The sequence below is a fragment of the Leuresthes tenuis genome, unplaced genomic scaffold, assembly GCF_036924035.1.
Source record: "Leuresthes tenuis unplaced genomic scaffold, fLeuTen1.0.hap1 SCAF_21, whole genome shotgun sequence".
In the NCBI taxonomy this organism is placed as follows: Eukaryota; Metazoa; Chordata; class Actinopteri; order Atheriniformes; family Atherinopsidae; genus Leuresthes; species Leuresthes tenuis.
Window position 1 is genome coordinate 7,907,674 of NW_027325375.1, and position 23,677 is coordinate 7,931,350.

At 37.4% G+C, this 23,677-nt stretch overlaps 2 protein-coding genes across 2 annotated transcripts; both read left to right on the forward strand.

Annotated features, from left to right (window-relative positions):
• Positions 1-2,749: 2,749 nt before the first annotated feature.
• LOC140280216 (5-hydroxytryptamine receptor 3B-like) lies at positions 2,750-11,291 on the forward strand. The gene is made up of 9 exons (XM_072375514.1): positions 2,750-2,917; positions 4,002-4,165; positions 4,733-4,777; positions 5,060-5,169; positions 5,928-6,097; positions 7,625-7,782; positions 9,824-10,034; positions 10,452-10,661; positions 10,995-11,291. Exons 1-9 carry the CDS (start codon positions 2,884-2,886, stop codon positions 11,258-11,260), a joined length of 1,368 nt encoding a protein of 455 aa, XP_072231615.1. The 5' UTR covers positions 2,750-2,883; the 3' UTR covers positions 11,261-11,291.
• A 2,748-nt stretch (positions 11,292-14,039) lies between these two features.
• LOC140280215 (5-hydroxytryptamine receptor 3A-like) lies at positions 14,040-20,040 on the forward strand. The gene is made up of 9 exons (XM_072375513.1): positions 14,040-14,304; positions 14,966-15,129; positions 15,382-15,426; positions 15,656-15,765; positions 15,873-16,042; positions 16,492-16,652; positions 18,651-18,861; positions 19,092-19,328; positions 19,628-20,040. The coding sequence occupies exons 1-9, from the start codon at positions 14,235-14,237 to the stop codon at positions 19,936-19,938; spliced, it is 1,479 nt and encodes a 492-aa protein (XP_072231614.1). The 5' UTR covers positions 14,040-14,234; the 3' UTR covers positions 19,939-20,040.
• The last annotated feature ends 3,637 nt before the right edge of the window (positions 20,041-23,677 follow it).

Sequence of the window (23,677 nt, forward strand, 5' to 3'; positions counted from 1 at the left end):
GAACAGTACGTATCTCTGTTGCGGGTGCAGTATATAAAGCTCCAACAATAAATTATTACTGATTTTAAATAGACTTTAAAAAGTTACCTTCGAGTGTTATTACAAAACGTCAAACTGGAGTTTAATTAAACTACAAATGTGAGTCAAAAACTTTCCCCAGGCAATAGTTCCTATATTGACTTTAAATTGTCCCTAGGAGTGAATGTGAGTGTGCATGATTGTGTGTCTCTGTGTGGCTCTGTGATGGACTGGTGACTTGTCCAGTGACAGCTGGAATAGGATTTTCCATTTTCACATTTCAGCATTTTCATTTCATTGAAATCTTAAACACATTGTCAAACTGTGACATAGAAAGTCATCCACTGAGTAAATGTCATTTGGCTGGAAGTCTATTTTATCTCCTGGTTTCAGTAAAGTCCATTCTCCATCAACTTTGACTCTGTAAGCATAAAAAGTGGCGGTCATAGGATAGACAGGCCGGTAAACTTTTTCACTTTCTGCAGTTCAACAGGTAAAAATAAAAATTGAGTGGATACACTTTTTCCAGGCACACTTTCAAGTTCACCCAGAAAATTCTGTGCAGAGAATTCCCAGCAACACTGTATGTGTTTGCCCTACTGAGTTTCTGAACTTATAATGGATAGGTTCAGTCATATCAAGCTTGGATTTACAATGGTTTTCATCACTTATGGAGATCGTATAGCATTTTTTGCTTCATTAAAAAAATAATTTGAACGCTTGACACTTTCCAGTTCTGGATTCTTTGAGATATCAAAAACACTTTTCTGCATGTGGTAAGCAATAAAAACATCGTAATTCTACTTGAAAAAACACATTTAGAAAATTAACATGAAAAATCTCGTCTTGAACAGAAACTGGAAGATGATTTTTCTATCTGCATTTCAGAATGAACTTTTATTTTAAACTAGTTAACAGCTCAGTAATTTTTCTGTCAAAGGTTCATCTGAGTCGTCATAGACTACCTGATAATTGACAACTTCAAATTCACTTGCTTTCACAGTCATCGTGACTGATATTTAGTAAATGCAGAATGGCAATCATGAAGTGTTGAATTTGCTTTATCAAAATTTGATAATGTATTTTACACGTGTTTGAGATTATATATTTAAGGAATAATAAATCCGTAAATCATAATTTACACATACACAAACTGTGATTTAGGAGATTAACTGAAACAGCATTCAAACATTTGCCAGAGTGATGCTGAAGACATACTTTGTTGCCATTCCTCTGGAGGCACAGGCTGTAAAGTCAGTGATATTACTCTCTTTTTGCTTGGACAAAGACTGATTGAATTTTAGTTGCTTCAAGAGGCAACTAAACGGACCGCAACCATGCTCTCTGTGAGGCCACAGTCGACTGTATCTACATCATGATTTGAAAGAGTAAAGAAGATAAAGACAGTCCTGTTCAAATACACTGAAAAAAGTCTGATTTTGGTTGGACTAAAACAACATTATGGTTTTCTCTACTTTGAATGCTTTACCTTCAAATTACAACTATTTTATTTTTTTTTTACCATTTTTCTTGCCTTGTTGTTAATTTCCTAATAGTGTACCCTAGAATTGTGAATACATAGTACACATATGCGCCATTTACTACTTGGGAACATAAATGTACCTTTCAGACCCTCAAAAAGTGCAAACAGTTGTCTTGATAGTTTTATAGAAATATACCCCTACTGTACTCCTATTTTTGACAGTATACTGTTAAAATACTTTTTAAAAGTATGTTACTTATCTTCAAACGTTAGCTAATAATTCACCAAATCAATTGACAAGATTTTTGTAAAGAGTGAAAAAAGTACAGCAAACAGCAGTGATATAATGTCTTTTTGCACAGTGTAGTGAGATTTTCTTGTTCAGTTTATAGAAAGTAATAATCTCACTTTGCTGCCATTAAAAAAAAAAAAAAAAAAAAAAAACCTCGACCTTTGAACTTTTGACTGACAGGCAGGAGATTTCCCAAAACTTTCTTGAGATCTTTCTCGCGAAGTATCGCGAGATCATGTGAGATCTCGCAAGGTCGTATTTAGGACAATGTACATCTGGGTTAGTTACGCCTGTTTCTCGCTGATTTCAAAGCTGTGTCTACTGCTGAGCACAGCTTTTATCTCGCTGCATTTTAGGCCCATTTCAAAATGAAATTCAATCAATTTCTCCCACTCCATGTTTGTGTCTGTGTTTGTTTTACGTTCCCATGGGCCTCGAGAGAGTTTTGCGAGATCTCACAAAAGTTTTTTTCACCCATCATTTTTCACCCCCGTGTCCCCCCAGGGGGCTCCGTAGCTACAAATTCCTTCACTTAATATAAAACAAACTTATTTGATAAAAAAAAAAGGACTCCATTTCAATGTATTATCAAAGAGAATTTCATGAACTATCCATTTTGGAAAACATTTTTGTTTTAGCTGTCTTTTATCATTGTATTACCATAATCAATTTATTGAACGTAACTGATAAATGTGATTGTGTGCAAAAAGTGTGACAACACTTGCTATGTTTATTTTTTTTTCAACCCATCAGCCCATTCTACCTTTCTTCTGTTGCTGGGTAATACACAAACATACAGCTAAATATTCTTAATCCTCTGAAGCAGTGAACTGTCTCTAAACCAACCTCCAGGGAGTTTTCTCTTCCCCTGTGTTTCACTATCATCCGTATCATCTTACCTAGGATGTGGAAAATCAATGTCAGTCCAACCAAGATGTCTGCATGACCACGTTCATTGTTCCTCCTCTCCACTCGGTTCTGCTACGCTTGAACTATTCTCTGAAACTGTGAATATTTCTGTGTTTATAAAGCAAACATTCGGATGTGACACTTGGATAACATCTGTAATCAGGACGCTGGTTTGAGCTTGATGTCTCCCATTTGGCTGACACTGTTGTTCTCAGGTAAGAGTTCACCTTTTTTAATTAGCTCAAAGAAATCCTCATTAATATTCTTTAGTAGCGTTTAAAGAAAATATTTGTTGGTGGGTTAGATTTTACTTGCAGGGTTTTGACCCAGAAACACTGGTTGACAAGCCTCCGTCTTTCAGATTCAGTTTCAGTGAGGCGATGGCATATTTTTAAACAATCATGTGGAACTTATTATGAAAATAAATGCAAGGGTACAGCTATTTTGTGCTCTTGGAAACTAGATTTTAAAAAAGGATCAACAGTTTTAATAATCCATTCAAACTATTGTGTGAATGCTGTGGATTTTCAGAGCAGTAGAAAGTTCCTCTAATAATGTGTTTGACCTCACAGTCCACCCTGTTCGTTATTACAGTAACAAAACCAACTTGTTTAATATTCCTATGTTTAAAAATGGGAAGGATTCAACAATATACCAAGCTAAAAAAAACACACCATATAAACCCTGCTCTTTTCATCTATATGTAATGTTATTTTTGGGTGATACATCACTAGTTAGCAGAACTAAGTAACCTGTTGAAACCACCACCCCACCTCCACCAAGCATTTCTCCCACTCTATAAGGCATTGGTTAAATCCAACAGATAAAGAGCATATTCCAGGTTAGGCTCTGCAGCTTCCTTCACTAGATCTCCATTACAGGTAGGAATTGAGGAATTACTCATATAGTGCCCAAAAATTTTACAAGAAGCCCTAGGTTTTATGTGCATCCTTTAGATTGGGATGATTTTTACACAACCCCGACTCAATCAACTCAAAAAAACAAAACCGTACTATGTTTTCTATATTCTATTGTGATTAAATATTGGTTTATGAGATGAACAAATCATTGCATTCTGTTTATATTTACATTTTACACAGGGTCCTAACTTTGGAATTATTGCGGGTGCGTGCACCACTAAGTAAAACTGAAACATAAGCTAAAACATAGACAAAGATAAAAAGTAACACACACACAAATACATGCTGCATCAGTATTAGGTAAGAGAGTGCATCTTAAAGTAAAAAGTTGCTCTGTCAAGGGAGTTTGCCAAGGTCGTAACCCATCTTTAACTTTTAGCTCATCTGGCTGAATGTGTGCCAGAGAAGCCGAAGAGATCCACTTTGAACCAGCTGACCAGGACTCTCCTGAGGAAATACGACTGTGGAGTTCGGCCTGTTCACAACTGGACCAGTCCAACCACTGTCTATGTCGACCTCATACTGCAGTCTGTCCTCGATGTGGTACATCAACTTTGAATGTTTTCTTTACAGAGAATTTATAGATTTTTATTATTCATAAGAAAGATTTTATTCAGTGTCACTGAAGACTTTTGGGCAATTTACAAAGCAGACAGGGAGTTTCCCTCTCAAGTTATAATCCATCTCAGTCCAGTTTAGTACAGCACAGTAAAGCTCAGCATAATAGTATTCATAAAATGCCGGTTTGTAAAAAGTTAATGTAGTTTAGGAAACCAACTGATTAGATTAAGCCTTTAGTTCAATTCGGTGTGTTGCTCTGAATATGCAGGGTTTTTGATGATGTACACACAAAAGTCATTCCTCAATAAAAACACACATGACAGCCTGCTGGGAGTTTGCCAGAAAAACACCTGAATGACTGTTAGATCATCAGAAGCAAAATCTTCATGAATATTCAGCTATCACCTCACAATTTCAAATGGTGTATGAACAAAACATGTCAATCGAACTCTTTATTTCTATAATGACTTTGGTAATATGTCTTACACTGTACAACTATGTATACAATGGCCTTTAATCACAATGAAAACAACAATTTCCTGTTCCCAGGATGGAAAGACTCAGAGCATTACAACAAGTATTTGGTACAGACAGGTAGGTGGCCTCTTACTTTTTGTTTCTCATTATGAAGAGGTTAAAGAAGTCCACATTTACATCTTAATCTTAAAAAGAGCTCCATTTATCTCCCATGTCATCACTGAGCTCTACCATTTATTCTAACTTCAAGCTTTAGCAATGTGTGACAGGCGTCTGATATGGGCTGATTTTCAAATGTGTGAAACAGTCGGGTTTCATGTTTTTTGTTCAACTGTTTTTGTGTATATTGAATTCTGGGAGGAAACTATGCTATTTTACAACTAACTCTTCTGTTTTCAGATCTGGAGAGATGAGTTCCTTGTTTGGGACCCAGAAGAGTTTGATGGTATCAATGAGCTCTCGCTATCATCTGATGCCATCTGGGTACCTGATGTTATTGTTAGTGAATTGTAAGAAGTTCCAAAAACATCCTAAAACATTTTTAATTTGTACTCACTTGAATATTACCTCAGTGTAAAGTATCCTGATATTAGGTAAACCTTAAGTTATTAATAGAGTGTATTGGCCCCAGGTCCAATGTCCACCATATATTCATTTGTTTATGAAGCAGTTATGATTTGAATGACAATTAAATATATGGTTGGATACTTATTCTTAATAAGATTAGAATATATCTTAAATATTGACTTAGATGCAGGAGAGAGTGCTTAGTGAATTATTTTGTGGCAAGGCAGGCAGGCTGATTTCAGAGTGTGTCCTTGTTTCTCACAAACAAACAAAAACTACTAGTCAGACTCTTTGGATCTTTACAGATGGACATTGGGTCTTCGCTTTAGAACAACCACCTTTAAAATAACATTCAGTTGTAATTTAAATCATTAGTGATAAATGGTTTAAAACCCATAAAACCATTAGATTTAACCATTAACATGCCTGAATGTTGGATTTGTCTGAGAACTGTTACATGATAAATGGTCTTATCCTTGTTATTGCTATCACCGTTTTCTTTTATAATGTATATTTGTTACTGGTGTTGTAACATCCCTATGGAGATCACTAAAATATCAATAAATCTTAACATTAAATCCCACTAAATGTAACTATGATGAACACATAGCACATGGAGCATTGGACCTGAAGGTGAGTCTGAATGGTCAAACATCCATCCTATAGTTCACACCCGTCCTCTGTTTTGTGTGTTTCTCAGTGTGGAGGAGGGGAAGTCCCCACCGATACCGTATGTCTATGTCAATTCCTCTGGCTCAGTGAAGAACTACCGGCCCATCCAGGCTGTGCTTGCTTGCAGCTTGGAAATGTACGCCTTTCCATTTGACAAGCAGAACTGCAGCCTCACATTCCGCAGCTGGCTTCACTCAGGTCTGTTCACAAAACCTTTGTTTTATTGTTGTCTGTAAGCTCAGTAAAGTCAAGTTATTCTCAAGGAGTAAGCAATTGTTGCATTTTTCTTTTTTGATTAGATTTTTTTTTGTTAGAATGTTTTAACGCCACATGAATCCTCATGAGAATATCATTTGTTTATTTGCCTCTGCTTATTCTTAGAAACTACTAACCCTCATTAGCTTGGCAAAAGCTACGCAACTGTAGGTCAATTGACTGGCTTCTGTTGGACTGTCAACTGCTAAAGTAGTTTGATAAGTTGTCAAAGAGCTGGTTAAACTTGAACATTGACATTCCTTTACTAAAAAAAAATTTCAAACCCAGTAATCAGGAAGGATACAACGTAAAGTTCCAAAATCCAAAGTTTGATCCATAGCTTGACTTGGAGATTTAGGCTGAGCACACATGAGGTTTTTTCCTCATCCTTTAGTTAGAAAATAAACAAAACACGTCCATCCAACACAAGTTCCACAGTGGTGAAAGCTTCCTGCATTTACACAGGGTAAAAGTGGTAATCTGCTTTTTGTCCAAACCACTTTTATTGACAATCCAAAGGCGTTTGCTGGCATAAATTGTCTCCTCTCCTCTCACCTCATATACTTTATTTTTTGACAGCACAGACAGGTGACCTCATTATGGCTTCTTATGGTTTCTCCTCAATGTGCAGATAAAGCAGCTCACTACAACCACTTTATCTTTAAAGTTGTCACCAACCAGAGGTCAGTTAGTTTTCAGTGCCTAAAACACAGTTTTAGTTTTGCATTCACATGCAAAGTCATGCTTGTTTGTACAGGGCCTTGGTTGGACCTCTGTCTTTGTCTCAATATGAGATTGTCCTCCTCCCAAACCTCAAGGATTGTGTGCACATGCAGGCCAGAACTAACAATAATTACATTAGAATAATGCAACTCCTAGTGGTCATGACAGCAACTGCATGTAAATAGTAAAAATGTCATCCATGAGGTTGACAGTGTTTTACCTCTAACCATTGTTTTCTAACCCTAACTAGTTTAGAAATAAATTCTGACCCAGTCACAACCAACCAGGAAGTAATAAAATTGTTTCAGTAAAGTCTTGTTGGGTTATTGACCTATCGATGTAGCAGTGAAATACTTTAATGAATGGAAACTTCCCAAACAAATTTAACCTGACTAATCAAAGTCTCTGATAGAATAAAATAGCGAGATCTTGAAAGCTTAGATAGGTGCATCGAAAAACCTTGAGGAGAGATTTTTTTCTTATTGTTCCTCTCAACTAACCACTCTGTGGAATGAAGCAGGAAGAATAGACAGCAAATATACAAATTCTAGCTAACCATGCTTTTATATCTAAAGGAAAGACTGATGTATCTTACTGAAATTTATGTAAACACACAAACTCTTTCTCTTACTGTGAGACATACTTGAAAACACCCAACACAATGAGGAAATTAAAATTCACAGCTTTTTTTCGTTGTGTGTCCATCTTCCTGCTATCTATTATTCTATGTTATCTTTCCCTCGCCAGTGAAAGAAATAGACCTGGCTCTGTGGAGGAGTGCAGAGGCCATAGCTAATGATAAGAGGGAGTTCATGAATGATGGAGAATGGGAACTGCTGTCCATTCCCTCACAATACAGGCAGATCCAGCAAGACAACACTGACTATGCCCAAATCCAATTCAATGTAGGTACCTAACTGACTCAAACATGTACTGTCATTATCTTTATTCAAATGGGAACAGTTTAAATGAAACAGTTGAGACAAAGAAAGAGAATAAAAAGCTGAACTGTCACTAAAACCATTCTGCCAGTTTTATCTATGGATCTAATCCCTGTATTACTGGCTGTTGCAGGGGCGTAATAGCTCTATAACAGTTGAGCGAGTAGCTGCACTGCGTTGACTGTGACTGCTTGTCGTAAACTGTAGCCATGTGTGGGTAAGACCCCCTACTCTGTGCATTGGAATTGCAAAGTGTTAAACAAATAGCTGTGACCTTCATGGCTTGAGAAACAGAGTTAATTCCAAATGATGAGGCTGAGGCTGCTTTTGGCAAGTAAAGAGACAGATAGAGAGAGAAGCTGATAGACAGGGGAGGGTGGGCTACCATAATGAGACTGTCTCAGTGGCTGCCTGATCAATGGACCTCTTGTTAGTTGGGAGCAAAATGGCCCCACAGCCCATTGCAGGTGGAGAGCAGGGATGGCTGCTATTTATTCAGCTCATAGAATGAAGGCTTTTTGGTAGTAGAGCATTTCATGGCTCACTGAGACATTGTTACACTGCGTCAGTTTTGTTGCTTAGAGTTGATTTGTCATGATTAATTTTTCATTTCTGGGAAATATATATATATTTTTCATCCCCAGTTGTGAGAAAAAGTTTGTTTGAAGTTGATATAATAGTATATATAACATGAAAATTTGTAAAAAAAAAGAGTTGACCAGCTAAGGAACCGGGACAGCATTGAATCTTTAGTTTGATTCAGATGCCTGTCCTGAATATGCACAGGCTTTCATGATAGTGAAAAGGAGAACTCTTTCAACAGGAAGCGACTTCCAGCAGAGCCAGACTCAGTGAAGGCAGCCATCTACCTCAATCACTTATCAGTTGGGGGTGAGAGGACAGGATAGTGACACAAACACACAAAAGCACAGGGCAATCGGAAAGAAAAAAAGATAAAACAGAAAGTTAATGACATCAGTAATAGCCTTTAAATACCCGGAGAGCAGACTGCAGAGGAGAGGTGCTTAGTGCGTCATAGCAGTTCTGTGGGGAGGTAGAGAGTTTACTTGATTTCACAAGACAGAGAAAAAATGACACCTATTTAATTTACAGTTTTGTTTTCCTTTAACAAATAGTGCCATGTGTTGTTACTAGAGGCCCAATTCAAGAAATTTGCAACAAGCAACAAGAGATTACAAGAAACACCACGCATGTATGAGATCGTAAGAGGGTTGTGCAGCTTGTGAACTTATCTGCATTTTGCAAAAATGACACCAACTTGTTGAAAGGGATGCCTGCTACGTTTGTAATGGTCATGTAAGTTAGCGAATCTTCTTTGCGATAGAAGCCCAAGATCAGAAACCCGACGCAGCAGAGTGGAAAGTTATGGTGATAATGACAATTGTTTGCCATGTTTGGGAAATTGATATTGAGGAACCATTTTACAAGGTTGCTAAACAAAAAAGTGAAAGCAGAAATTTGATAATCTCAAGAAGAAGAAAGAGTTTAAAGTCTGAACAAATACAACTTGCATGTACCTCCTTCTCCCTCTTTGCTGGGCTCCAGTTTTACCTCCAAAGGCCCTTCCTGTTTGGCTGGCATGCAAGCATTGGTTGAATTTAAATGTTAGTCAGTATCAATCACATAACACTGACTAATTGGTTTGGAGGAAGCAAACCAAGTATCATCTTGATTTTATCGCTCGCTCCATATCTTACACAAAATGGGCCTGTTTTTGGAACACTGTTTGATGCTGAAGCACAGATAAAGAATCAAATGGTAAAAAAGTTATCCCTGCAAAAACCTGCTGTTTTTTGGATTACACAGCGTGAACGACATTGGCAGAAAGATATGTTATTGTTGAGTATTCTAAATGTCCTATTGTATGCACACAGCAACCAAATTCCATTGACATTCACTGTGGGGGAGTGGGGAAAAAAAACGTACGAAATCTACAGTATAATCTTGTATTTAAAGTGACCTCACTGCTTTTTCTTTAATCTAGCTGTTGATCCGCCGGCGCCCCCTGCTGTATGTGGTGGGCCTCCTTATCCCCAGCATCTTCCTCATGTTGGTAGATGTGGTGAGCTTCTACCTGCCTCTGAACAGCGGCACACGCATTGCGTTTAAGATCAGCATTCTGCTGGGTTACACAGTCTTCAGAGTCAACCTGACAGATGAACTACCTGCTACTGCTGTCAGAACTCCACTTATTGGTGAGATGATTTCTCATTTTGCTCTTTAGTTATGTCTGTTGTTCTTGCCATTATCATTGACAAATATTGTTGTAGGCCCACTTTGTATGTTTTATGTTGTTGTGTTTTGAGTAAAAATCAAATTCCCTGGATGTTGTAATCAGAAAAGTAAGTCCCAAATTCCAAAGTTCCCCATCCAAAAACATTAACTCACATTTCTAGAAACAAGATCGAAAACACAAAATTTCAGAAAACACAATATTTCCAAACAAGAAAACAGTAAACAGAACAGAGTTACACTTTGGGCCTGAAAAAGGTTTCTGTTTGAATTGTTATATTAGAGGCCCAGGCCACCAAAAATGTCTGTCTGTTATTATTGGCCATAATTATGCTACTCAGTAAATAACTGCGAGCTTTACTGATTTAATCTCCTTGCAGGCGTGTTCTTTGCGGTGTGCATGGCCATGCTGATGCTCAGCCTCAGCAAGTCAATCTTGGTGGTAAAGCTGCTCCACCACAGTGAGAAGGAGGTGAAGCAAATGTCATTGTCTGCCTGCCTGCTGGATAAGTACGGCTCAGCTGGTCACAGCTTCACAGAGAGTGCTTTAACATCCATCAAAACCCTTGACCAAATCAACCCATCTGGAGGTACACTACATGCTGAAAGGCTGATATCCACAGCCAGCAGGACTTTAGGGAACTCTATTTTCTTTTTTCTCATGTCAGTTTACAAAAACAACACCATGACTCATGGGTGAAAAAACAGCGGGATAAAAAGAAGTAAAGGCACGTTCTATCTGTGTGAGAAAGTTTAAGATAAAAAGAAATCAAATTAAATATATAAGTTTTTGAAGAATCTTTTATGAAGGGAATCATCCCATCACTACTGATTGGTTTTTGGCTGTTCACATTTATTTTAAAAACTGCAAAAATCGCAATTTGTTATCTGCTTTTCAAAGCAAACTCTTAATGTTTTCATAGATTACGAGCTTGGAAACTCACTTGACGAGGATCTTCTGTCATTGACTGAGATTGAGGATGCCCCCTCTGGACTGGAATGGCTCCTCCAGGAGCTGGTTTCCCTCCGGATGGCTTTTTCCCAGGACGACACAGAGTCTTCGGCTCAGACAGAGTGGCTGGCCCTTTGCTTGCGTCTCGACCGTTTACTGTTCCGCCTTTACCTCTTTGTTCTTTCCTTGTACACAAGCACTCTGCTGCTGCTTTGGGCCAGCTGGAGCTTTGCTTGACAACATATTTAGAAGCAAGATTTTGAATGCTACAAACGTCATAGTTAATGAGAAAACTCTTAGTATAGTCTACACAATCAACATGATTCAGTTTCACTTCTACATATGTGTCAGGAAACTTATACTAGAGTATATTGTACTTTGCCATTGTTGCTAACCAGTGTTTTTTTTGCTTTTCATGATGCAGTTACATGCAAAAGTATGAACACAACCTTGTCAAAATTTCTGCCAATATGTAAGCAAGCAAAATTTTTTACATGTACTGCTCTTTTGGGGTCCATCCACCTTAAAGTCAGGGTGTGATGGAGGATTTTTAGATGCATTTTTGCCGTTGAAGCCATTCTCTTTAGATCTTTGGTGAACTAAGATGGCGTGATCTTTACTTCCAGAATTTAAATGCATCCATTCTTCCTTCCGCCTGCATCACAAAGCCAAAGCAAGATGAGTCCACCTCCATGCTTAACAGGCGGTATTCCTGTCATGAAATTCTGCAGCGTTTCTTTCTGAAAACACGCCTTTGCACGATATAGCCAAAAAGTGCTATTAGTTCATTACTTCAGCGGATTCTTGCCAAAAATTCATCACTCTTGCATCAGAATTCAATATTCAATCTTATACAACTGAGGCCCAGTTTTTGTGGTTGGATGCAGAAAAGGTTAGGATTTACTTCCCAAATTCATTTTAAAGTTTAGGAATTCTTATCACCTGGCCTCAGAACTAGTTTTTCAAAAGCTTAAGTAAAAATGAACAACTTTGACTTTCTGCTTTTTTGGAGATCAGATCTGCTTAATGAATTGTTCAAAGAGACTTTTGCATGTGTCTTACATAATTTCCACCAAAATGATTGCCGTTAGGGCAAAGTATGAAGTCTAACTGTTAAAAAAAACGTTAGTACACCAAACTATGCCATATACAATCTTAAGGAAATAGTGGGTGTTGAAATGGTGAAAATCTTTACAAATGACAAATTGTGTAATCATATTGATTTATTTTTCAATAACTAAATGAAACTGCAAAAAACAGTAATACTCCAGCCGTATAAAACTAGTGCTATCCTTTGAATATTCTGTTTGCATATCCTCCAGTGCTCATGTCACTGTACGGTAACATCATCACTCTGACAAAGACATTATTGTATCGAGTTTGTTATTATGTTTCCCGACAGTGAAGATTTAACCATAGATACCGTACAATACGGCAGCTCTCTAGAGAAAATTCTCACTGGCAGTGTGGTGTTATGATATCAAATTCTTACTTTAATCTCCATCCTTCTGCCGCAAACTAGATCAGTAAACCCCATTCAGAGCTTGGCTGCTGTGTCTCTGTTCCCTGTTGGCTTTGTAATAGTTGCGATAAGAATATCAAAAGTGCATAATAGAAAACCTGCCAGCGGAACAATCCATATTAATGTGATTTTGATGGTATTTGCAACCTCTTCTTCCAGTAGATCTTGTTCCATGATGTTATGCAACATAGCTGAAGATAAGTGTCCGATCACTGCTGTATTAATGTTTCCATGAGGCAACTGCTGCATTTGCTGTTCAAGCTTTGTGTGTTCACCTTTGAAAATAAAATGTTTTGAAATAAAATAATACCCTCAATAAGAATGTGATCATTTGTGATGATAATACGTTGTAGAAGTGACAATAAACACCTCTTTGAAAAAGAAAACTGCTGAGGGTCTGCCTTTGTGAAACACGCGATTAAAAAAGCAGCAGAGCTTATGATCTTTCATTTCCAACAAGCATTCATACAGTATGAGGCTTCCACATCAGAGCAGACATCTTTCTCAAGTCTTCCGTTTATGAATCTACAAAATGCTCAAAAGGATGAAGGAGGTGGTGGGTGGACTAAGCAGTTAAATGCTGTGCTTCCACCATATAGATATTTGTGTGATGTGAGATCAAAACCATCGTGGTGAGGTCTAAAATACATTCCTTTAAAAATGCGACCAAAACGTCATGGATGCCAACTTTTTGCTTGCCTATGAATGTAAACTAGCATATGAAACTTACATTTGGTTCAAGTTAAATATGTAATTTAATTCAGATTGAAAAACAACACTACTTGACAGGGTTGGAAAACAATCAAGGTAAGAGATAACACTGTACCGTCTTTAAGGACATTTTCCCTTCACCTGCAGTTGCTCCCACGACCACTAGGGGTTGTGTATTCTGTGAATTTAATTACTGGAAAAAGTCACGTTATTTTTCATTTGTAAGGCTACATCAATCAACACTACACTACACTAAACAACATCTGAAGGTGAGAAAAACAAGAGGACTGCTGTAATTTCTTTAAATGAGCACATATTCATTTTAAATTAGCAGGTACTATATCTTCTGAATGGTCCTCTTTGTTTCAACTTATCAGATCCACTTTCATTTAGTTTACTGACATCGCTAAAACAAGAACATGCACTAAATCTCTCATTTCAGTTGACATGAAATGAAGTTATACTTGAATTCAAACCGAAATTAATTTTGTTAACAAAAACTTAAAAATATCATATTCTGTGGCTCAAGTACAACAAAACTTAGCTTTTTGGGTCCTTGAATACTTAAATTTAACCATCTGCAGGTGAAATTGCCTAATAGTTCAATAGAGTCCTAATCCCTAAATATTATGAAAATCCCCACATCAGCTTTAATGTTGTTTGACTTGATTAAATCATTTCTCAGATATGATATGTGATCTGGACACAGCGTCCTGACTTGAATTTCTGTGGTCCTTCCGCTCCATTTATCTCTGTGAGCTGCTGTTGTACTGAACACAGAGGAGTGGCATCAGAGCAGATGCACACACCCTCATGAGTCGACTGACACTAACAAGGTTTTCATAGTTGGACGTGAGTGAAGTGATGCACGTAGTGGATGGATATGGAGGTTAGGGGTGGCAGACGTCCTGAGGCCTTTCATCAGAGAGACAGGCAGACTTCCACAGCAACAAAGGGAAACTCAGGTCAGCTAACAGCATGAGACTCTCATCAGCCTGGACAGCACTCCTCTGCCTCCTGATTCATGGAGCATCCAGAGCCTGCACAGGTAAACCGGGGTCTGATTTACACTGTGACGGTCTATGTTAAAATGTTGTTTAGTCTTGAGTTTGAGTCTTAGATTCAACAAATGTCTTGTATAGCTGGTAGTTTAGGAAATAAATCAAGATGGCAGAACACAGTTCCATTCTGAGAGGCTATTTTTTAGACTGAGTTACTGTTTATGCAAATTGTCCTCACTACTAACCATGTACAAACATGTCATGAGGTTGAATAAGAAAAAAAAAGAATGAAAACAAAGAAATTTAATTAGAAACACTACAGCAAAATCGATATTAGTTAACTTATGTCTGTTTTCTTTCTAGCTGACCCTTTTTATTAGTTGGTGAATTCTCTTTTTATCAGACCAGTTGTGGTCACACTATGTTCATTGAAAATTATAACCAAAAAAATAGTTAAAATATTTTTTTTTTAACATGATTCATGAATTTGAATTTTGAAAAAAGGAAGAAGAAGAAGCTGCAAGTGTTAATAATCTGCACATTGGATTTTAGAAATGCTCACAGTAACAATTATCAATCATAGTACATTTATCTAAGTGTGGTAAACAGTTTTATTTGATTTATGTAGTTGAAAACATCAGAGACAAACACAGAATTTCTTCTTTGAGTTCATAGTAATAGATTATGTGTTTTTTTAAAACTTTTCAGTGAAGAAACTGGGCAGCAGCACTGGAAGGTTTGCCAATGCCACCTTAGTGCGGCTCTCCGAGTTTCTGAGCGCGGGGTACAAGAAAGGAGTGAGACCAGTCAAAGACTGGAGGACGTCGACTATCGTGGCCATAGACCTCATGGTATACTCTATACTCAGTGTGGTAAGTTGGAGGGTTATACATGTTCACTGCTGTTCTCTACAGAGTGCGTCAGGACTTTTAAAAGTGTAGTGTCACAGTTCCATTATGCGTAATGCACACACTTAGATATGTTTGTTTTTTAAAAACTTTGATTCAAAAGGATGGGCAGATTAACCTGCTACTGGCTCAGTGAGCAAAGAAACTGTCCTTATATGCTGCAGCATGAGATGATATGATGAATTTGAAATTTTTTTTTATGTACCCTGACTAAAGGATGAGAAGAATCAGGTCTTGACAACATATGTGTGGTACAGACAGGTAAGAACAATGACTAATTGAAATGCATCATCACCACTAATTTTACAGCATCACTTGGAATATCTGATCCTGCTTTAATATCAAAATTATTTATTATCATTTGCACATTTTGTTTTTCTTTAAAACAAATAGATTTTTTTTCCTGACACTTTAACAGTAAGAATCATGCAGGCATTTTTTATATTAACAAGCTGCTGATGTATTTTCCTCCAAATGCTGAATATTTTAGTCATGGACAGATGAATTCCTGGTGTGGAATCCAGAGGACTTTGATGAGGTCAAACAAGTTTCCATGCCCACAGCGAACGTGTGGGTTCCTGACATCCTCATCAACGAATTGTAAGAGTTTTCTCTATAAATGCTCTCACTGCTCTTCTGGGGCAAACCCCACTATTTCCGTTGTGTTAAACTCAATCGCTGTTGTCCTTTCTGTCTTAAACCTGCAGCGTAGATGTGGGGAAGTCTCCAGACATTCCTTACGTCTATGTTACTCATGATGGACTGGTGCAAAACTACAAGCCCATCCAGGTGGTTACAGCCTGCACTCTCAACATCTACAACTTCCCATTTGATGTCCAGAAATGCAGTCTCACCTTTCAGAGCTGGCTCCATACCAGTAAGAGGTTTCTCAAATAATCAATAGTTTGTTTTTTAGAAAATGTGCAAGCTTATGAATAAAAATAAAAATAACAATAACAACGATCAGGTTCAGGCTTAGATTTTTATTGTGTCATGTCTTATTGTTAGTTGTCTATCAAGATCACAAATGCATTTTTCATTATAAGTATGCTGTAGATGCTTTTTAAGACGAGCCTTACCAGCTGATATTTATCAATTAACTACACAGAAATATGCAGTAACAGATAAAAGCACCAACATTGATGAGTGCTGCCTTTAAAGCAGTGCAAATCCTTTTTAAGTCTTGAGCAGAAGAGCTGTTTTGTTTGGTGCTCCCATCAGCTATCTCCTGCAGTGATTTGTGCTCAGAGAGCTGGGTGTTTGGTGAGGGCTGAATTGTTATCGGGGGTGTTTCATGCTGCTGCTGCTATTGTGTTCGATTTGTAGTTGATGACATCAACATCACTCTGATGCGAAGCCCCGAAAAGCTCAGGGATGACAAGAGTGTCTTCATGAACCAAGGAGAGTGGGAGCTGCTCCATATACTGTCCAACTACAAGATCTTCAGTGTGGACAATGACGATTATTATGCTGAGATGAAGTTTCACGTGAGTGTATGGAATTATGTAGTTTTACACAGGGTGAAAATGTTAGAAACCTTTCTCCGAAATAAGTTGGGATGCCGTGTGAAATGCAATTAAAACAAAATGCAATGAACTGTAAATCCCCCGTCCTGAATAACACAAAGTCAAAAGTTAAAAGCGAGAAATTGAATCATTTTATGGAAATCATACGGTGTTTTTGAATTTGATGCCAGCAACATTTTTCCTAAAAAGAAGGGAAAGTGGCATGTTTGCCACTGCACTGCTTTACCTCTTCCTCTAACATCAATCTGGGTGCTGCAGAGAGCAGTTTCTGTGGTTTTAAAGTCAAATATTTCAGCTGCTCAACAGTTTGTGGATTTTTTTAATTAAAATTAATCAAACAATGCTTAAAGGTTCTTTATGTTCAATTGAAGTACATGTATATCAAAGTACATAGAACTCGTAGTTAACAGTAAATAAATATGAAACTAGTAAGTAACCGATCCCTATTATGCAGTAAGTTACTTGATGGTACACAGAATGTTCCCTGGTAAATCCCTCCTTTAGGGTTTATTAGGGGAGCATTTAGTAATATAAATAAACTATCTAATCCTTCCCTTTAGTTTTTGATAAACTGACATTGAGTAATCATTAATTTCCAAATGAATCTGGGTTGTGAGTCAATCATTAGGTACTGCTTTAATCATCAGTTAGTTTGTCATTCAAACCACATTGGTTCTCTGATAACTAAGCAGATTTTTTTTGTACCTTAATGTAAAGTGTTACTGTATTTGATTATATAAACAAAGCCCTTCATGAAAAGGGCAAAAGGCTGGGTGGCAGCATATCAAGTTCCAAAACTTGTTAACACATTATTTCATTCTTACACCATCGAAGAGTCTCTCTTTTGAACTGCAGGCTGACAACAAGATGAATGGTCTCTCTCTTCTTTAGCCACGAGGCTGCAGTGACTGACATGTCAAATAAGAAAATGTCTGTCAAGATCTATCAAAAGAGTTTTCCACTTAATCTTTAAGCCCATCATAAATGAGCTCAGACCCAGAGAAGGTTGCAAGATCTTGTTTATTTGATTCACTGCATTGCAGATATTTCAGTATAATTCTCTTTAGTTTTGTAATGAAATGCTGCCTGAAGGACAGATGGCCATTCAGTGTTGTTATGAGTCTTGTCCCAAGTGGAAACTGTGATTCAATTCAGTTTTTAATGATTGTATGAACCATAGATGATGATATTCTTGAACTGTTTTTGCAATTTTATGTTGATAAATCTTGATCTATACACACCTTATTTCTTAACGACTCAAATTCAATCTTGAATGCATTTTTTACTTTTTTTTGTTAATGACTTTCAGTCATTTAATTGGAAGATTTTTATTGTTGCTCTTTTTTGCTGCCCCTGTTTTATCAGTCTTGAAATATGTTGCTGGCTTCAAATTCAAAAGCATTTCTCAGGTTCTCCTTTGATACATAACCTTGTGCCTTTTTCAGTTTAAATATGGTATGAAATTAAATGATTGAAATGTATTTCTATTCATAGAGGGATATTTTCAAAATTATTTTGAAAAATTTTGAAAAGAAATGTATTTTACAAGTTTGAATAGAGTTATACAAACAGGATTTTGGATAGATACTGGATCAGACATGCAGGTTCTGTGCGATGTTTGTGTGATTGGGGATGTGTTTCCTGGTCTACTGTTTTTGTAATATGATTCATAGTTGAGGAAAAACACATTTTAGTTATATTAGTTCTTGTTTTGCTCTTTGTATGCACTATATGTGTTTTTTGAACATGCTTATAAAAGTGACATAATTAAGCAGAGTAGACCTTCAACCCCCTGACAGCCACAGCTAGATGAACAAACTGTTGATTCTGGTTTTGCATTTGCAGATGAACATAAAATGTGTAGATTGGTGTTTCCCTGTTTTCCCTTTATAAGTAAAGAAAATGTAACTTTCCCATTTATGAAACGAGACAAGCCTGTTTACTTGTCTCATTTCACAGGTGGTGATCCGGCGACGGCCGTTGTTCTACACTGTGAATCTGCTGCTGCCCAGCATCTTCCTGATGGTGATGGACGTTGTTGGTTTCTATCTGCCACCAGACAGCGGGGAGAGAGTTTCCTTTAAGATCACTTTGCTGCTGGGCTACTCCGTCTTCCTCATCATTGTATCTGACACACTGCCTGCGACTGCCATAGGAACCCCACTGATAGGTGGCTGGGATCTTTAATGCTCATTGAAATTTAAATGAATGTTTGAATGAAAAAAGAGGCAGGTAAATTATGATGTCAGGGGTGCACAAAACAAAGTGGGAATCGACAGATTAGTGAAAACAAAACATGATCTGAGTCTGTACATTACCCCAGAAAGCGTGGATTAGTTACCACTTTACCATATTCAAAACAATTATCAAAAACTTTGTCTCCTCTCACCTGTACTGCAGGTGTGTACTTCGTGGTCTGCATGGCTCTCTTGGTGATCAGCCTGACAGAAACTGTGCTGATTGTACGCCTGGTCCACAAGCAGGACCTGCAGCCCCCTGTGCCTCACTGGGTGAAGTATCTGGTGCTGGAAAGAGCTCCGGTCCTCTTCTGCATCCACAAAAAGCACCGCCTCTGTTCCAGACTGTCCTCCCAGGCCTCTGACCTGGAGCATTATAAGGACAACAACTATGGAACTGGTAAGACAAACGGGTCTAAATGAGTGGTTTTCAGTATTGTTTTTTTTAATCGCAGAAGTTTTAAATCAAACAACCTGCCGAAGTATCCTTAGTGCTACTTACACATGTACAGTTTATGGTGTCATATCTTGTTCTTGGCTTATATTGCCTTCTTTTACCTGGTGTTGTGCGATATAATAATATTGACACATTAAAGATACACTGAAAAGAAAACCAGATTTATGAAAGGTTTTAACTTTTAAGCCATCTCTGTAGGTGTTAGTCTAATGAAAAACTACAACCCCTGTCCTGCTCTGTAGCCCAGTGCACCCTCCACCACACCTGTGAGATGGGCCGAAGGCTCAGCCAGCAGGACAGAGAAGGCGCAATGCTTGGACTGCGCCTGCCCCCATCCAGGGACAGCACCCCACCTGTCATGGACAACATCCTGCAGGAGGTGACAGCGATACGCCACTTCCTGGAGAAGAGGGACAGGTGTCGGGAAATTGCCAAAGAGTGGCTGCAGGTTGGCTACGTGCTGGATGTGCTGCTCTTCAGAGTCTACTTAGTGGCCATGGTGGCTTATAGCATCACACTGGGAACTTTGTGGTCAGTCTGGCAGGTTGCCTGAGATTTTCCAATGCACTGTTGTGGACACTCGACTGGTATACAAATTATGAATAAGGATAGCTAGAGTTAGGGGCTGTATGCCTTGCCTTGTTCATACGATAGAGGGAGGAAACTCACATAGAGATTTAACAGGAAAATGGCTCCTACTGAAGAGGCTTATGCATACATTCATAGGTTAAGTGAGTTAAGTTAAGTGGGATTTGATTTCACAATATCCCTACAAAAATCACCATTTTAAGCTTGATCAGATAGTTTAAAGGCCTGTGGCACAAAAGTAACTCGAGATGCTTTACCAGCACCAACCGAAGGATTGTTGAGATTAAAACACAAACATTCTGCTCAAAACAGTTATCCATCCTTTTTGATGGATTTTAAAGTATTACAGTCATGGTGCAACTCATATGACCATAACTAATGACCCTTCACCTTCATAACAAAGAATAATGTTGTGACATAAAACGTTTAGAAGCTTTAGAAGAAATAAACTGATATATAGATTTGGACATAGAACCCGAAAATATACAGAGAATAATCAAACTAGTTACTGCAGTGTGAAACATCAGTCTAACTAAACAGTATGTACAAGCTATACATGAACTGCACTGTTTTGTGCTGCATAGTGCATATCAGTGCTGTAAATTAGAACTTTTAGAAATTAAAATTAGATGTATAATAAGCAGTAAAAGAGCTTTTTTTCAAGAAGAGATCACTGTTCCAATTTTATGAAAGATAATGAACAGTAAAGGAAAGTAATGTAAGGCTGTGATTTTGGGTTATTTTCCTCCAATGACATGTTTTTGTCAACACTAGCGGGTAAAAAAGACCCTTCCAAAATACTGACATAGGTGTCTTTATTTACAGCATTACATCTCATTGACATTCAGACAAATTTCACCTCTGATAAATATAATATACAGAATTTGCATATATAATCCATAACTTTAAGATAATGTGTTACAAAATTAATAAATGCCTTACTGAAAGTAAAGTTTCCAAAAACAGTGTTTGTTTTGAGCAGATGGTCCACATTTTTAAAGACACTCCCTCCCCCCAGCCAATTAATTTCAATTATACTCTGAGTAAAATGATCTAGTTTTAAAAAAGCGTTATTTCTGGGTGTTGGTAATATTTTCTGACTTATGTGAAAATTTGAAAATGTATGTAAATTTGAGTGTTTGTACATTAACACATAGGATCTTTAAAGAAAACGATCACACATCTGCATATAAAAAAATGTATGTTTTAATGTAAGTAATCAAAAGGTTCATGTGTTCACCTGAAGTGTCTCACCATAAACACAGCTTATGTATACCCAACCTACATACAATAACAGCATAGTTTTAGTTTTCAGTGGCATTCATTTTATTTAGCTGTTTCTGTGGCAGCAAGAGATGATATGTAATGATAAGAAAACATTGTACATACTGTATAATCATAATGTTACATATACATGTAACAAGTTTCAATTATAACCGATCAAGACTAAGCAAAAAATATTTATTAAAACTTGTACTATGGTCTTCTTGCCTTCTTCAAGTCAAAGTCAAAGTGCCATAAATGTGGATGAAAAAGGTTTTACATGAGCAAATAAAGTGAAGAGCGTAGGACTCCACAGGTTTTGATTATGTTTAATTAATCAGGTTCATTAATATAATTTTTTTAATTGTATTTGTGATTTGTTTAAATTTGATATCAATATAAACTGTTTCGGTTTTGTTTGATACAGCCCTGCTTACATTTGGTTTAACAACTTCAATTCTGACTCCAACTCTTTTAAAAGTTATCCATCATTCATTAAGTGAAGTGCCACATATCACTTTCATTGTTCCGTATGTGTAGTTTCATGAAAAAATGAAAACCTAAGTCAAAATGTTAAAACAAAACAAAAAAATCATATCATACTCTTAATATTCTAGAATATGTGCAGTATGTGCTTTTATTTACCACAATAAGAGTATTCAACAGTGCATGCAGAGCCTGTAGTGCAACACAGCAGCCAGAGGATGGCACTATGTACAACTGCATCAGTTTCCTTCATCACCACAGAGACGCCAACTGTGCGTCATACAAAAAATCTTAAGAGATGCCTAGAAATTTCGGCTGTCACAAGCCCTTTTTGTAATTTCATGCTCCTCTGACACTTTACATAGTTAAAGTTTAAATGCCCGGGGTCATATGGTCTCAATTAAAAACAGTCTGGTGACTTAAACAGTTAAAAGGATTTGACATAAACCTCATTTCAAACAAATTGAGGATCTTCAAAATCATCACTCTCTAATCTTAGGCTGGCAAGATTGTTTGTTTAGATGTGTGGGTCAGAGATCAATACTGAAAACTTACAAAAGTCCCTCTTGGCTCATATTACCATCCCAACGAACCATTCACCAACCCCTGACCCTTCCTTCCTGATGTCCCAAAAATAAGATCAAAGCCACATCAGAGCAGCAGATCCAACAAAGCCATTCACAATGACTTTTCTTCACATTTCCTGTTTTTGTTTTCTGTCAAAAAAAAACAAAAAAACCCACAGAGCTGTGATGTGTTTCTGGTGTAATGCTACAGAATGTTCTGCATGAGCGAACAGGGAAAGGAAAGAGTTGCCTCATTAGTTTCCAATACACTGAAGTCAAGATCTGATCGTGCGTGTGTCAAAGAGATGAGCAAATATAGGAGCAATACTGGCGCATGCTCTGGAGACACTTCGATGTGATACAGTATTAATGTTTTCACACACAGACATGCTGGCTTGCAAAGAAAGTACAGTGGCCACACAGACCTGAATAAATATTTAGTGTCAGGGACATTTCATGTTTTTTGGCAGTGGCTACAAATTATGTACAAATCTTACTAAAACACACTGTGGAAATCGATTCCAGCCTAGCTATAATTTCAGTACACCTTGTTTGTGCATTTAATTGCTGGTCATATCAGTTAAAAAAAACAATTAGCTCGTTCAATTTTACCATCCGACTCCTTGTAAATGAAATGTCCCAATCAGCAGTCAAGCAAGCATTTTAAAGCCTCTCCTTCGAACTGTGCCACAGAACAGACCATTAGAGTTGTGAACTGTACCATTTAGGGATATGTAATGTCACACATACTATATGATGTACAGAATGTTTGCGATTTCATAATCTGAATACAAAAACTACCATGTTACTATAGTAGCATAGAAGGGACCATTTAAATACTGGGTCAGGTCGGATAGTTAGAGCTTAGGAAAAGTCAACATAAGGTAATTTGAAACATTTTTGTTTGCCTTTTGTCTACAATTCAACCATAACCACGGGGTCATGCAGTCTCCACAGTTTGGGAGAAGGTGGGATTGCAGGTTACAAGTTAAACAGCTAGATGTAGGACTGAAGCTTAAATCACAAAAGAAGAAGCTTTTCAATTTGGCAATCCTGAACTCTCACAACAAAAATCCTTCATTAAACCAACTAATTGCTGGCTTCAATAATGGACAATACCACAAACCCTCTAAACAACACAATGAAGACACAACAGAGTGTGTTCAAGTCAAGTCAACTCCTCTGCAACAAAAAAAGCTGCAGGGTATTCCATAGAGTAGCATAATGACTGCTTATGACAAGTCATTCTGAGGTAACCAAAAATGTGCTATAACACTATTTTTTCCATTTAATAAAATTTGATTTAATTTAAATTTGAAGACAAAAGTCTTGGTATGTTGGCGACATACATGTGTATTTACCTATACGCTAGCCACAACTTTTGCTTGT